At 38.6% G+C, this 14718-nt stretch overlaps 1 protein-coding gene across 2 annotated transcripts in view; it reads right to left on the bottom strand.

The window, feature by feature from the left end:
- Tpr (translocated promoter region, nuclear basket protein) overlaps positions 1-14718 on the bottom strand; it is a 64445-nt gene that overhangs the window by 10293 nt on the left and 39434 nt on the right. The window contains exons 32-42 of one of the 2 annotated variants that reach the window (XM_045146920.1): positions 12384-12527; positions 12013-12211; positions 10858-11063; positions 10590-10651; positions 9219-9427; positions 7240-7512; positions 6263-6411; positions 5621-5704; positions 2222-2419; positions 857-988; positions 535-625 (exon numbers count right to left, since the gene is read on the bottom strand). In XM_045146920.1, coding sequence (XP_045002855.1) covers positions 535-625; positions 857-988; positions 2222-2419; positions 5621-5704; positions 6263-6411; positions 7240-7512; positions 9219-9427; positions 10590-10651; positions 10858-11063; positions 12013-12211; positions 12384-12527 — 1747 coding nt within the window. The remainder of the gene's footprint in view (positions 1-534; positions 626-856; positions 989-2221; positions 2420-5620; positions 5705-6262; positions 6412-7239; positions 7513-9218; positions 9428-10589; positions 10652-10857; positions 11064-12012; positions 12212-12383; positions 12528-14718) is intronic. The other variant, XM_045146914.1, reaches the window with a different exon arrangement.

Raw genomic sequence — 14718 nt, 5'->3', positions numbered from 1 at the left:
ATTTTAATAAATAAAGTACAATTCTAGTTTAGAAAACTTGGGCTAGGGAGATGGCTCAGTGGGTAAAGGTGCTTCCTTACAAAACCTGCCAACCCAGGTTAAATTTCCCAGTCAGCCATATAAACCCAAATGGGCATTTCTTTACAGCAGAAAAAAATTAGGAGACATATGCCATTAAAAAGACTAATAATCTTGGGGCTGGGGAGATGGCACAGTAGGTATGAGTGCTTGCTGTGCAAGCATTTAAGCCCTAGGACCCAAATAAAAAGCCGGGCTTGGCTATGTGTGCCTGTAATCCCAGCACTGAGGTGGGCAGATAGAGGAGGAAAATGGCAAGCTTCACGTTCAGTGAAAGCCTGTTTCAGACAAATAAGGGAAGAGCAATGGAGGACACCTGATGCCGTCCTCTGGCTTTGTTGTGTGTGCTTGTCTGTGCGTATGCATCTGTACACATGCATCTCCCATATTATACAGCATATTATACTCTATCACACACAGGGAATACACACACACACAAAAGGCTAGTAATCTCACCACTGTTTTGAGAATCAGCAGCTCTCTGATTACTTTCACCTCCACCCATACTTTCTTCTGTTTCTGTACCTGGGTCGGTCCCATCACCACCCTAAGAGCAAAATGAAATGACTTAAGCTGTAAAAACCAAATGAATATCTGAAAAATAGACCAAATGATTAAACAAACCATACCAAAAATAAATTGACCAAGCCAAATAAACCAAACTCCAAAGGTATAAAGTCTTTTATTATCCTAATAACAAACCTTTCTTGCTGCAGATAAACATCAAGTTTTCTAAGCACAAGCTTAACAGAAAATGTTCAAAAATTTAACCAGTTACCTCAGCATCATCAGCTTCATATCCATCATTACCATCTGCACTACCAGTTCCTTCATTACTATCTTCACCCTCATCACCCATCCCTGTGTCGTCTTCATCATCATCGTCATCTTCTTCATCTTCCTCATAATCCTGTCAGAAAATCCCCAAAGTGAATAAAAATGTAGGATATGGCCTACATGAACTGCACATATTATCATTCAGCAGGACACAGAAGCTGTTATAAGAGTTATACACATGCAATTACATTAGGTTCAAAAAAGGCCCAACTAACATTTCATGGCATTAGACAACAGTGATCAGTTCTGATCTGCTTGCAAAGAACTGTTAAAAAAAAATCACAGGTCACAAAGTATCACATGGCCTACTTTAGTTCTATCCAATCTTTAATCTTTTAATCTTTAAGAATAAAACTGCAACCATGTTAAGAGTTGAAAACACATTGCTATAGTAAAGAGACTCCAAAATGAGAAGCTATTAATATAGAATTCCAAAATAAAATTACCAAATTCCACTTAAAATTTGCTTGATAGTGTGATTATCTTAAAAATGAAGTATGGCTAAAGATGGCTTAGTGATTAAGATAGTTGCCTACGAAGCCTAAGGACCAAGGTTTGATCCCCCAGAACCCATATAAGCCAAATGCACATGGTGGTGCATGCATCTGGAGTTTGTTTGGAGTGCTAGAAGAGGCCCTGGTGCATCCATTCTCTCTCAATAAATAACTAACAAAGTATTAAAGAAAGAGATACAGTGCACTGCTTCAAAAGGAAAAAAAAAATATTTCTTTTTATTGGAAACTGTAGAATTTGTAATTATAATTACTTGAGTTTATATAGACATTTGCCAGTAATTCTTAACTGTGAGAACAAGTTTGAAATGTTCTAGCAATCATTAACATACAAAGTATGCATGATGGTGAACACCTGTTATCTCAGACTCAGGAGGATTTCTAAGAGTTTTAAGCCATCCTGTTTCCAATAACAAAACCTCTAAAACTAAACTAAACAAAAATGAAAACAAAAACCTACTCATTTTCCATCACTGGCTATATGTTTATTTTCACTATGAAATGTTAATTTTTGAACTCATCAGGACCAAAGAAAATCACTATAGTCTATTGAAAGTAACTAAAAATCAGAATTTACTAAATGATTTATTAGTATCAAGGGCTTAGGTACTATAACTGAACAGTTTAAAAATACTGAGCCCAGCACTTAGGAGATGGAAGCAGGAAAATTTAGTTTGAGAACAGCATGAGCAAGTCCTCAGGTTTAGTCCTCAGCACTGAAAGGAGGGACGAGAGCCAACCAGACAGAAACAGAGATACTTAAAAACGCTAGATCTTTTCTAAACTAAAATCACCTCATGTTCTCCATCATTTTCATCATCATCATCTTCTTCATCATCACTGTCAATTACAATGACATCATCTCCTTTTCCTTGACCATCCTGGGATGAAGTAGTCTGCTGATCTGATTGGAGTGGCCCAAGATCTATTTGTAGAGACTGAGAATTTTCTTCACTATCTTCCATAGGTGTATAATCTCCCTGGGTAACTCCCTTTGAAAATGAAAAGAAAAAAAATTAAAATCCAAACTTAAAAAAGTCAAATATAGGGCTGAGGAAATGGCTCAGTAAATAAAGGTGCTTTCTTTCAAAGCCTGTTGGCCCAGGTTCAATTCCCCATACTGATGTAAAGCCAGACACACAAAATGAAGCACGGGTCTGGTCTGGAGTGCTTGCAGTATATATCCACATTCAATCTCTCTCAAATAAAAATGTAAAAATAGACGTGTTTTTAAGAGCCAAATACACCTAAAGCTATCAGATTTTCTACAGTAAAGACTAAAGAATATTTATGGATTATAAGCATTTTTCACTTCTGCTTTTTTGAAAGGGTTAAAATTAAAGTTGGTTCTGAATGGATTGGTACTTGCTATGCAGCTAGGTTGCCTTCAAACTCATGGCATTTCTCTTGTCTCAATCTCTCAAGTGCTAGGATTACAGATATGAACCACTGAAATATGATTTCAAAACACAACTTATCAGTGATACCCAACAGAAACAGCTTGCACAAAATGGAAGAGGGACTAGTTAGGAAGAAGAGGTTCAGTGGAAGGGTGATGAGGAGGAACAAAAGAAAGTAACAGGAGAAAATTTGGTTCAAAATACATTATACACATGCATAAAAACTGCCAATTAAACATTTTAAAAGGGCCAGGAAGATGGTTCCGTGGTTAAAGATGCTTGTTTGCAAAGCCTGTCAGCCTGGGTTCAACTCCCAAGCCACACACATAGATAGACACAAAAAGTGGTGTAAGTGCCTGGTGTTCATTTGTAGTAGTGAGAGAGCCCTATGCACACACATGTACAAATTCATACAAATAAATTATTTTAAGAATGTTTTATTGGGGGGAGGGGGGTAGAGAGATAAGAACAAGTGTGGGCATGCCAGGGCCTCTTGCTGTTGAAAACAAACTCCAGATGTATGTACCTCTTTGTGCATCTGGCTTTACATGGGTAAAATTGTTTTACCTACACTAGAAACAATTTGGAACATACTGAACAAAGTAAACTATTTCTATTGTCCTTAAACACCCAACCCCCAAATACCCAAACCTGTTAGCCCAGACACTCCAATTAACTCAAAGCCTTTAGACAACATACTAAATTATAGGCTAGCTATCACTAGTTCCGAAAATCCAAAATACTCAAAATTTGATTGATGACATAAACTTGAAAAGACAACATAAATACACATGGGTACAGACTGTAATATGTTTTCATGTAAATGTGGAAAAGACTGGCATAAAACAAGGTTCTATATATTTTGTATTTTTAATATTTTTATTTATTTGCAAGAGGAAGGGAAGGAGAGATATACAATATGAATGGGCACTCGAGGCCTTGTGCAAATTAACTCCAGATACCTATGCTACTTTTTGTATTTTGTCTCACAGAGGTACTTGGGAACTAAACCCAGCCTTTTTCAAGCTTTGCAAGCAAAGTCCTTTAACCACTAAGACATCTCTCTAGCCCCCAAGGCCCTAGCAGGTTACTTCTCAGATTTCACCCAAGGCTGGGTGGGATTCTTCTCAATATTAAGCAAGCAATGACATTTAAAATGTTTAGTCATTGCCTAGCACACTGTGGACTCAACCCATAATAATTCTCACTCCACAAAGGAAACATGACTGACTGAGCAGGAACTGACATAATGACCCGGAGGGATGCTCCTATCTAGTCTCTCTCTATATATTCCAAACTCCAAAAATGCTTAAATGTGAAGTACTGCTTATCCTAGCTACTTTGGATAAGGGACACTCAACATGTAAACCTTGAAACAGTTCTTTGCTCAAGTATTTCCACAATTTCATTTTGTTACCTACTGAAATAAACTTGTTTTAATTTCTGATAATTATTAGAAATGTACCTTTTTTTGCTTAAACACTCAGTAAAATCTACTTTTTTCATAAGCAAGCAACATCTTTTGATCTAAGATATTAATGAAAAATTACACATGCCGTAACTGGGAAAAACTGAGTAGATCATAGTATAATTAAGTGTCCCTAAAGTGATTTGCTTATGTAAGAAAAAACAACACTTAACAGGACGTTAAACGGAATTTTTGAGCAATAACAATCTGATAATCTCAAATTCTTTATTAAGTAGTGTTAATCTAACAACTAGTTAATAAACAACACTACACTAATGAGGTAAGGATTACCCAGTGTTAAGCACACTGATTACCTATGAATTCTCATCTTGAGGATAAGGGAGACGAAGTTTAGATACTTTACAATCCTTCAACTGTTTTTTTTTTTTTTAATTTACTTATCTGAGACAGAGAAAGAGGCAGATAGAGAGGGAGAGAATATGGGCACGCCAGAGCCTCCAGCCGCTGCAAACGAACTCTAGACGCATGAGCCACCTTGTGCATCTGGCTTACGTGGGTTGTGCCTCAACTGCTAAGCTTACTCTCTAGCCCTCAATTATTATTTTTAACAAGTACAGCAATTAAGAGTTACTGGCATGCATCCAGTCCCACAGCTTCTTTGGGGTAGAGCAAGGGAGAGCTGTGTGCTTAGTAACTTCAGAGTACGGTCTTTCCTCTAGCCAGGCACTCTGAAAGAGCCTCAGTGAACCTTCAAAACACGACTTCAGGGTAGATAGGTACTTCATTTTGTGGATTATTTTAATTCTGAGGAGAGATCCAATAGAGGACCATCCAATGAGGCATTATGAATTACTAAGGCTCAATCAGTATCCTTATCCTTTCAAATAATTAAACTAGCACATCAAGCTTTATTTAAAACAAATCCTCCTCACTTGAAAGTCTATGTATGAACAAAAACTTCTTTTTTGGGGGGGAGGAGTTTGAGGTAGGGTCTCACTCTAGCCTAGGCTGACCTGGAATTTACTATGGAGTCTCAGGGTTGGCCTCGAACTCACTTAAATTAAAGGTGTGTGCCACCATGCCCAATGAACAAAAACATTCTTAAGGGTTTGCAGCATATACACAGAAAACGAAGCAGAAACTGCAATGCACAGGTCCAGTAATAGTTCACTACGTATAAAGACACGTATAAAGACAAGTCTTAAAAAGTGAGAACTGGTGGGCACAGTGGAACATGCTTGCACTTTCACTACTTGGAGAGCTCAGGTGTGAAAAAGTATTGAAAAAAAAAAAAATCAATGTTTTTTATTTGCCCATATCAACTTCACTGAAAGCAACCATTTATTAGTTTAGGTTTCACTCACTTCTCCAATGGAATCTTGAGAATCCTGATTGTATGCTTGAGTCTCCACCTCTCCGTCAGTACTTTCTTCTGCTGTAACTTCCTCCTAATCATAAAATGAAAGTTCTTAATGATACTAGCAAGCTAGATAAATAAGCAGATATTCTTCCAGTTCTAATCAAATTCAAATCTGTAGCTTTATGAAAACGTAGGCCAGAAATACTTACTATATAAACTATAAACCTCTCCAAGATATTTCATGAGCACTAATTAGTACATTCAAGTAACATGAAGTTTAGTGCTCTTAATGTTTGACAGCCCAACTCATTATATTCTAGCTTTAACAAAAGCAACATAATTTTAGTTAATCACAGAAAAGGATAACAGGTTAAAAATGTAAAGTGCCAAAATTTCCTTATCTTTCAAAGTAAAAAAAAAAAAAAAAAAAGGAACTGAATTTGTTTTCCTTTTTATTAAGATAGGAAAAAATTAAAAGATACACTAAGACTTTAAAACACTGTTGGCAATTACAATAATATCTAGGATCCTTTACAGTGAAACTTTATAGTTCAAGAAGAAAGTTTCTCAGATAATTTGCCTTTGGACACTGCTGAGGCCTAACAACTAATGCTACTGGAAAAGACAAGCAGAGGACTTTATGAACCTCAGTTCCGACAGGTGTGACACTCTTCAGCTTCTTTGGCAGTGGCATTTCCACTGTCTCATCGGACACTTGGTCTGAGGTATCCATGGTGCTATCCTCCTCCTCTTCACGGGTGCGCTTTGGCAAAGAGGAACTTGGGGTGGCTGAAACTGTCAAGTTTTACAATCTCGAATCAGAGCAGGATAATCACTTTATTTAGACACAGATAATTTCAGGAATGTTTTTTAAATTAACCAAAATGATCAAAAGGACATAGTTAATATTAAATTAGATAGATCAGAATCTATCACATCTTAGACCAATGTCTATGAATGTAATTTGGTCATGAGTTAAAAAAATGGCTAAGTTAAACTCAAATTCAATGGTTTAATTACTTTAACCATCTGTTAATAAAGCCAGCCAACTTGCACACCTGACACTTTTGTGATTGAATTGATTTATAACTGCTATTTACAAAGTTGACACAAGACCTTTAACTCTTTAACTAAAGCCATTTATACTGTGTAAAAGCAGTTTGTTTTCTTTTAGTTCTGAGGATCCACATTAAGTTACTATGTTTGCAGTTGCTTCACTTCTAGACAATCTAAGAGTTTTTTAAAAAATATTTTATTTTTATTTATTAGAGAGAGAGATAACAAGGCAGAGAGCAAGTGGGGAAGAATGGGGAGGAAGAATTCCAGATGCATGCACCACCATGCTGCATCTGGCTTACGTGGGTTCTGGAGAATTGAACCTGGGTCCTTTGGCTTTGCAGGCAAGCACTTTAATCGCTAAGCCATCTCTCTAGCCCAATCTAAGAGTTTTAATGATAAAAACTGACCAGACTTGATCCACTACTAAGCTTGAAATGTTAGGAATATATTCCTTCATTATAATATGGAGAAAGCAAGTATCTACAAAGAGTACTCAAGATATCTGTATCTAAGAAATCATAAGCACAGAGATCTACTCTAGCTTCAATTTAAAATAAATCTTACCAGTGCCAAAAACTGCTGTGGAAGTAGAAGGCCGCTCCACGGGTGAACTCTGAACCACTTCCACTATGCTTGGGGCTACCTCTTGATTTGCAGGTTCAATCTGAGGATGACTCTGCTGAGTGGGTTGCACAAAAGCTGTGGCCTGTGTCTGCTGCTGCACAGTTAAAATGGGCTGAGAAATGGAGGGCTGAATGTTTGGACTAGTAGAACGAACAGATCCACTTGTGCTCCCAAAGACTGGAACATGTTCCACAGGCCCTTCTGACTGCATAGCTGAAAGAGAGTATTATTTAATGTAGCCTTCTACTCTTACCAAAACCACTTCTTTATATTTAAAGGTATAAATTCTGTTTTGCAGTTTTTGTGTATACTTTAATTAATTACATATTTTTAAATTTTTATATTTATTTGCATGAGAGAGAGAGAACCAGGGCCTCTTGCTACTGTAAATGAACTGCAAACTCAGTGCCACTTTGTGCATCTGGCTTTACATATTGGGGAGCTGAACCTGTGTGTCAGCAGGCTTCACAAGCAAGAGCCTTTGAGACCACTGAGCCATCTCTCCAGACCAATGTACTATATATTTTGTTTTGCCTGTGACTTATATAATACCATGAAATAGTTTGTTGCTAACTAAATTAAGAGCATCCTTTTATCTAGTGGTCCACTTAAATTATAATCAACTAAAATTAACTAAATGAAAAGCTCAAAGTGAAATTAGAAAATTTCCTGAAGGCTCATTTTGGTTTTGGTTGATAGTATAAAACTACCTACCGTGAGGTTTGGAATGGGGGTTTGGGAATCACTGTTGGAGTGCTGGCACAGGGTTTACAAGGCACTGGGCTTGATCTCCAGAACCACACAAAAAGCAAAACAAGCCAGTCCCCAGTAAAACATGAATTTACTGGTAATCTATCCACTAAATCATTTTAAGTAATAAAGCTGAAAGGATACATTCTGTACTTTTAAGAGAATTTACATTATGTACTTCTGAACCTGAAACATTTTTAAAGTTTACTGAATTCTAGTATTTATCAAGATAACATTTAAGCAAAAATACATCTAGCAAAATTTTACTGAGCATCTATTACTGAACCAGAAAAAAAGATTAATTATCATTAAAACATAAGACTCTTTAAGAAGCACAATCTAGTAAACTACAAAGGCCACAAATCCAATCAAATTTTCTGGCTATAATGAGCACAATACTACTCTGGGAAAAATGTGGAAAGATGTTTGGGTTGAATCAGGAATTTACTGTGCTTTTTCAAAGTAGATTTCATAGCATCTTTCTTAGGCATTAGGGGTACACATTTTGGTTCCAGAAACACACACAGGTTTATTTTCACTCTTCTTTAGCTTGGAAAGAAAAGATCGGGGGCGGGGGATTGGCAGAGCCAAGCAGAAGACAGAGAAGCAAGAAATTTGTTGTGTTAACAGTATCCTGGCTGGGCACAGTGGCACAGGCCTATAAAATTCGGGTCACTTCATAGGCTGAAGTAGGATTATGACCAGCCTGAACTCAAAAATAAAATAAATAATAAGTAAATGAAAAGAAAAATGGCCAGGGATACAGCTCAGTAGAGTGCCTGCCTGATTTCAGGTATGCTGGGGAAAATACACTTCACAATATTAACTACCTGTCTTTATAAAAATGCATCATTTGGTCTGGAGAGATGGCTTAGCAGTTAAGTGCTTGCCTGTGAAGCATAAGGACCCCGGTTCAAGGCTTGATGCCCCAGGATCCACGTTAGCCAGATGGGTAAGGGAGCGCCTGCATCTGGAGTTTGTTTGCAGTGGGTGGAGGCCCTAGCACACCCATTCTCTCTCTCTCTGCCTCTTTCACTGTCTGTTGCTCTCAAATAAATAGAAATAAAAGTTTTAAAAAAAAGCCTCACTTATCCCCTGGGTTACTATCATCTTCTCAAAATAAACCTGCACAAGCAGCCAGTCCAGTCAGATTTGTGTTATTTACTAACCTTCCTGTGATTCCACCTGGGTAGTAGGCATCACTGTGGCTGTTGGGGTAGTAGTAGGATTTGTGACAGTTGCAGGTGTAACCATTGGGCGGATACTAGCCCTGGGAGTTGATTTATTCCCAGCCATAGCTGCAGCTGTCACTTTACTTGGCGTAGAAACAACAGGAGTTGGCTTGATATTGGCTGTTGGTGGATCAGATGTGCTGGCACTTAATAAAGAGAAAATCCAAAAATAATAAATTCATAAAAATTTTATGAAAGGGCTGGAGAGATGCCTCAGCAGTTAAGGCACTTGCCTGCAAAATCTAACGACCCTGGTTTGCTTCCCTAGTGCCCATGTAAAGCCACATGCACAAGGTGGCACATATGTCTGGAACTTGTTTGCAGTGCCTGGAAATTCTGACTAACTAATATTCTCTCTCTCTCTCTCTCAGACACACATTTTTAAAGTTATTTCAAGCTGGGCATGGTGGTGCACGCCTTTAATCCCAGCACTTGGAAAGCTGAGGAAGGAGGATCACTCTGAGTCTGAGGCCAGCCTGAAGCTCCAGAGTTAGATACAACTCAGCCTGGGTTACAGTAAGACACTAACTTGATAAAACACAAAAAATAAAAAGTAGTATTTTAAATTTTTATTTATTTATTTGAGAGTGACAGACAGCCGGGTGTGCCTTTAATCCCAGCACTTGGGAGGCAGAGGTAGGAGGATCGCTGTGAGTTCGAGGCCACCCTGAGACTACATAGTGAATTCCAGGTCAGCCTGGGCTAGAGTGAGACCCTACCTCACAAAAACAAAAACGAAAACAAACAAACAAACAAAAACAAAAAAAAAAAAAAAAGAAAGAAAAGAGTGATAACCAGAGAAAGGGCACACTGGGGCCTCCAGCCACTGCAAACCAACTCCAGATGCATGTGCCACCTTGTGCATCTGGCTTACGTGGATTCTGGGGCATCGAGCCTCAAACCAGGGTTTAGGATTCTCAGGCAAGGGCTTAACCGCTAAGCCATCTCTCCAGCCCCAAAATAGCATTTTAAAAAAGACACTGAGTGCTGCTTTATATTTTTCATTCACTAAATATTCCAAAACTCTTAGTGAAAAGGTTTTGTTCCAGTGTAGTTTAACCTGGCAATATACAAAGAAACATCCTGTTGTTGAAGCACTATAGTTTCAGCCCAGACTTATACTTAGAAACTTTACCTGAGAGGACTGAAACTATTGTGAAAAAGACCCAACAACAACATGACAGTTTTGAAGAATGGCTGTTAGTACCTCTTTAAAATCAAATACATTAATCTGTTTTCCCTCAAAGATCATTAGGTCTTCCCTGAACTTTAAAAGGGAAACTGGATTACAGAAGAACTGAAACTCACATTCCTCTTTCACCAGAAGCTGGAGTAGTTTTCAATGTGATCTGCCTCTGCTGTTCTGGAACCTGTAAAGAGGAAACTACTGATTTTTGTGCTTATACCACATACCCAAAAGTCCATCAAACAATGTCATTACAGTATGTTGTTATGGTCAATTTTCTGTATATTTGGAATGTTAGCCAAATTCACCCCAACAAAGACTTTCGTGAAGTAACCAGGCACTTTCAAGTAAAATGTACGTAGAAAAAAACCTGGCTTTTTCTTTCGTTACCTTATTGGTGGGTTCTTGAGGCTCATCTCTCTGCTCCAGGTGTCGTTCTTGCTGCTCCCTGAGTTCTCTCTCCAAACGACTAATTCGACCTTCATACTGAGACTTAAGAGCTGTCATGCGAACATCTAGTTCGTCTTTCTGTTGATCTAAAGCTCCATTCCTTTGCTTAAGTTCCTCATTTTCTTTAGTTAATTGATCTTTTACACCTAAAGTAACCATATGATTAAATTATAATCACACACCAGAAGTATTCATAAACTTCAAAGACACATGAAGGCTGTACCATATTCTGCTGCTATGCTTTCATACCTATTTTAGTCTTGATACAGTATACATCTTAATGAGCAAAGTTTTAACCAGATCCATGTTGATTACAGTATGTATTTGTGCAAAAGTATGTAATTTTATCTAATACAGGCTAAAATGTTAACAATTTTTTCCTAGTTAGCACTTTGAATGTCAATTAGTCATGAACTGCAAAGTTTTCACCTATATAGCCTGTACTAAAAAATAACACAATAAATTTTTTTTTATGAAATTGCTGGTATACTATCTTAGGGAAAAGATAGCACAGGAGTAAAAATCCAAGAGCTTTGTAATTTACTCAGTACACTGACAAACAAGGCTGAATAAGGCATTACTCTCCCTGAAGGACTAGGGGAGTCTTCCACCAACCAAAGCACAGCAAAACTCTTGGGCTGGTACAAGCCCAGGCTGTCTTGTTTATGAAAGTGGCTATACACAAAGGCAGGACCACCAACAAAGAACAGCAATACTACACAGTGAGCATGTAGTAAGGAAATCTTTATCAGGCCGGGCATGGTGGCACATGCCTTTAATCCCAGCACTTGGGAGGCAGAGATAGGAGGATCACTGTGAATTCAAGGCCACTCTGAGACTACACTGTGAATTTCAGGTTAGCCTGGGCTCAAGTGAGACCCTACCTCGAAAAACAAAAACAAAATCTTTATCAATAGAGCAAGAATATTATCATTTTAAAACTGAAATTTCTCTGTTGTATCTAAGTAAGTCTAAGTTATAGCACGCACACATATACAAACCCATTTATAATGTTTAGGCCATTTCCTATTAAGTCTGTAATCGCATAACCAACTTTGGTATCTAGTTCAAATCTTAGCATATACAGAAATTTACCAGCTAGATGTGCAATTTTTGATTTTGCTGCTACAATAGCCTTTCTTGTCTTTTCTTCCTTTTCAGTTATTTGCTGTCGGAGCTGCTCCTCCTGTGTGGTTCTATCTTGAAGATCCTGACGAAGTCGCGTAAGTTCAGACTGAAGCTGCATAGTCTGTTCCTGGAGATTTCTACCTTCTGACTCTTTTTCAGATAATGTCTTTTTTCAAGGGAAATAAATATCATGAAACTCAGTCAAATCAGTATGAAATGCACACATTCTTAACTAATGTTACATCAGTATTCCTGCACAGTAAGGGCACATCTGATTAATTCTTACTTTGGGTATACAATAAGAGAACTAGGGACTTTTGCTGCTCTTATACTCATACCTTCTGCAGATTCTCAACTTGACTGTCAAGTGACTTTGCCTTCGTTTCAGCTTGACTGAGGGCATCCTTGAGCTCCTGCATTTCCTGAATGGAGACATGTGGTTCCTGATGGTCTCCAGAAGACTGAGCAGAAGTTTCCATAACCTAAGATGGTAAGTAGTAATATGAACTTACAGATGTGTAATTCTGCTTTTCCAACTTTAAAGAAATAGTCATAACTATACAAAAAATTTACTCTAAAGGATATTCAAAAATAATTTTTTTCTGTTTAAAACCAGGATTTATTCCTATACCTTTGGAAATTAAAAGGGACACTTCAAAATATAACAAGGCTTTAAAAAGTTTTAGCAGTCAATTATAATATAAAATCACACAAATACTGATTAGCTGTAAAAACTACCATTTTTCTGACATACAAATTTTAACTGGCAATGAGCTATGGTGATGCTTAATTTCTGATTGTCAACTTAAGTGCATTAAAAAACACCAAGCAGGGGATGGTGCTGGAGAGATGATTTAGCAGTTAAGGCATTTGCCTGCAAAGTCTAAGGACCAAGTTCAATTCCCCAGCATGTACATAAGCTAGATACACAAGGTGGCACATGAGTCAGTTGTGCGCTTGCAGTGGGACCGGAGGCCCTGGCATGTCCATTCTCTCTTGTCTCCAATAAATAAACAAGGAAACAAACATTAAGGCATTAATGAGTCACATCTTTGGGTGTATGTCTGAGAGGGCATTTCCAGAATAGATTAAATGTGAGGGCAAGCCTTTAATCCCAGCATGTGGGAGGCAGAAGTAGAAGGATCATTGACAGCTTGAGGCCACACTGAGACTATATAGTGAATTCCAGGTCAGCCTCGGCTAGAGTGAGATCCTACCTCGGGGGGCGGGGGGCAGGAAGTGAGGGAAAGACTCACCTTAATGTGTGGACCATAATCATTCCATGGGTTGACATCTCAGAATGAGAAGAAAGTGGGGGGGGGGGAGAAAGCGAGCTGGGAGGTGCAGACAGCATCATGTCCATTGCTCTGGAGCTGAGTGCAGTGATGCTGTGGTAGTTTGAATAGATGCTCCCCAATATATTCAGTGTTTTATTATCTAGTAGTTTGGATCTGCAGCCACCTAGCTGGAGGTGGTGTCACTGGGTGGATCTTAGGGTCCAGCCCTAAGGTGTGTTGGTAGGTTTGAGATTCTAATCTAAAAATATGCAAAATGTGCCTAGCTGGAGTTCCTGAACTGTGCTGTGCTGCGAAGCTTTTTGACTTGTGCTTCTCTCTCTCTTCTTGGACCTGTGAAAGCAGGCTAGCTTCTTCTGCCATTATGGAATTTCCCCTGGATTTGTAAGTTTCAATAAATATCCCTTCCTCCATAACTTTGCCTGGTTTGGAAGCTCATCTCAGCTGTCTGCTACAGATGCCTTCCCCCAACAGGCTGTAATTGCTCCAGCTATGAGCCAAAATAGAGCCTCCCTTAAGTTGCTTTCATCAAATATTTGGTAATTGCATCAAAAAAAAAATAACTAATACAGTTATGGAAACAGCCCTAGATATAGTAAAAACAAACTAAAATAGAGCATTTACAAAAATGTTTGACTTTATAATGCAATCATCTTTGATCACACGTGGAGGTGTACAGCTGTAATACCAGCACTCAGCAGGGTTGAGACAAGAGGTTCAACAGTTGCAGGTTAATGAGGTCCAAAAAACTCCACAGGTCATTGCCAAAGCATTTGGTTACCCACCAGAGCTAAAAGGTAAGACCGTATTGCTGAAGACAAAAAAATGTAGTCATAGGACATTGAGAGATTACACTGGAACTGAGAGCGAAGTCAGTTCTCTCCTGGCTAGCCCTCACAGTGCTGGAAAGAGCTATGGGAGGTTCTGGGGGATAATGGTCAACCCTATCTTAAATAAGCAGGCCATGCTGCAAGCCACAAAAGCAACCAGCTGGGCAAGACATACACACCTGTGCAACAGTGGCACACAGCCTCGATGGGTAGCCAACTGTTCTCAGATTAAACACGAGGCCCCCTCAGTGGGCAGAACTCATAGCTGGTATTGGGAACCAAGTCAGAATCCCATGGGAAGGCAACACTTAAGTCTCCAGAGTAAAGTCCCCACTGCTCACTATGAAGTCTCTCAAATAACTATACTTATCCCCTTTAATCCAAGTTTCTAGTACTTCTGGTTGTATATTCTGTTCTGTTTTACAGAGGGCAGAAAATACCAGGGAGATCCAAGGTCCATCAGTATGACAAGAAAATACAGATGACCATCTTCTGTGAGACAGGTCACCTCTTTACCATATACCAAGGCCCAGAAGACACTGCAGAGG

Source organism: Jaculus jaculus, chromosome 1, assembly GCF_020740685.1.
Source record: "Jaculus jaculus isolate mJacJac1 chromosome 1, mJacJac1.mat.Y.cur, whole genome shotgun sequence".
Lineage (NCBI taxonomy): Eukaryota > Metazoa > Chordata > Mammalia > Rodentia > Dipodidae > Jaculus > Jaculus jaculus.
The sequence above is the reverse complement of the archived record's forward strand: the minus strand, read 5'-3'. Positions and strand labels throughout refer to the sequence as shown.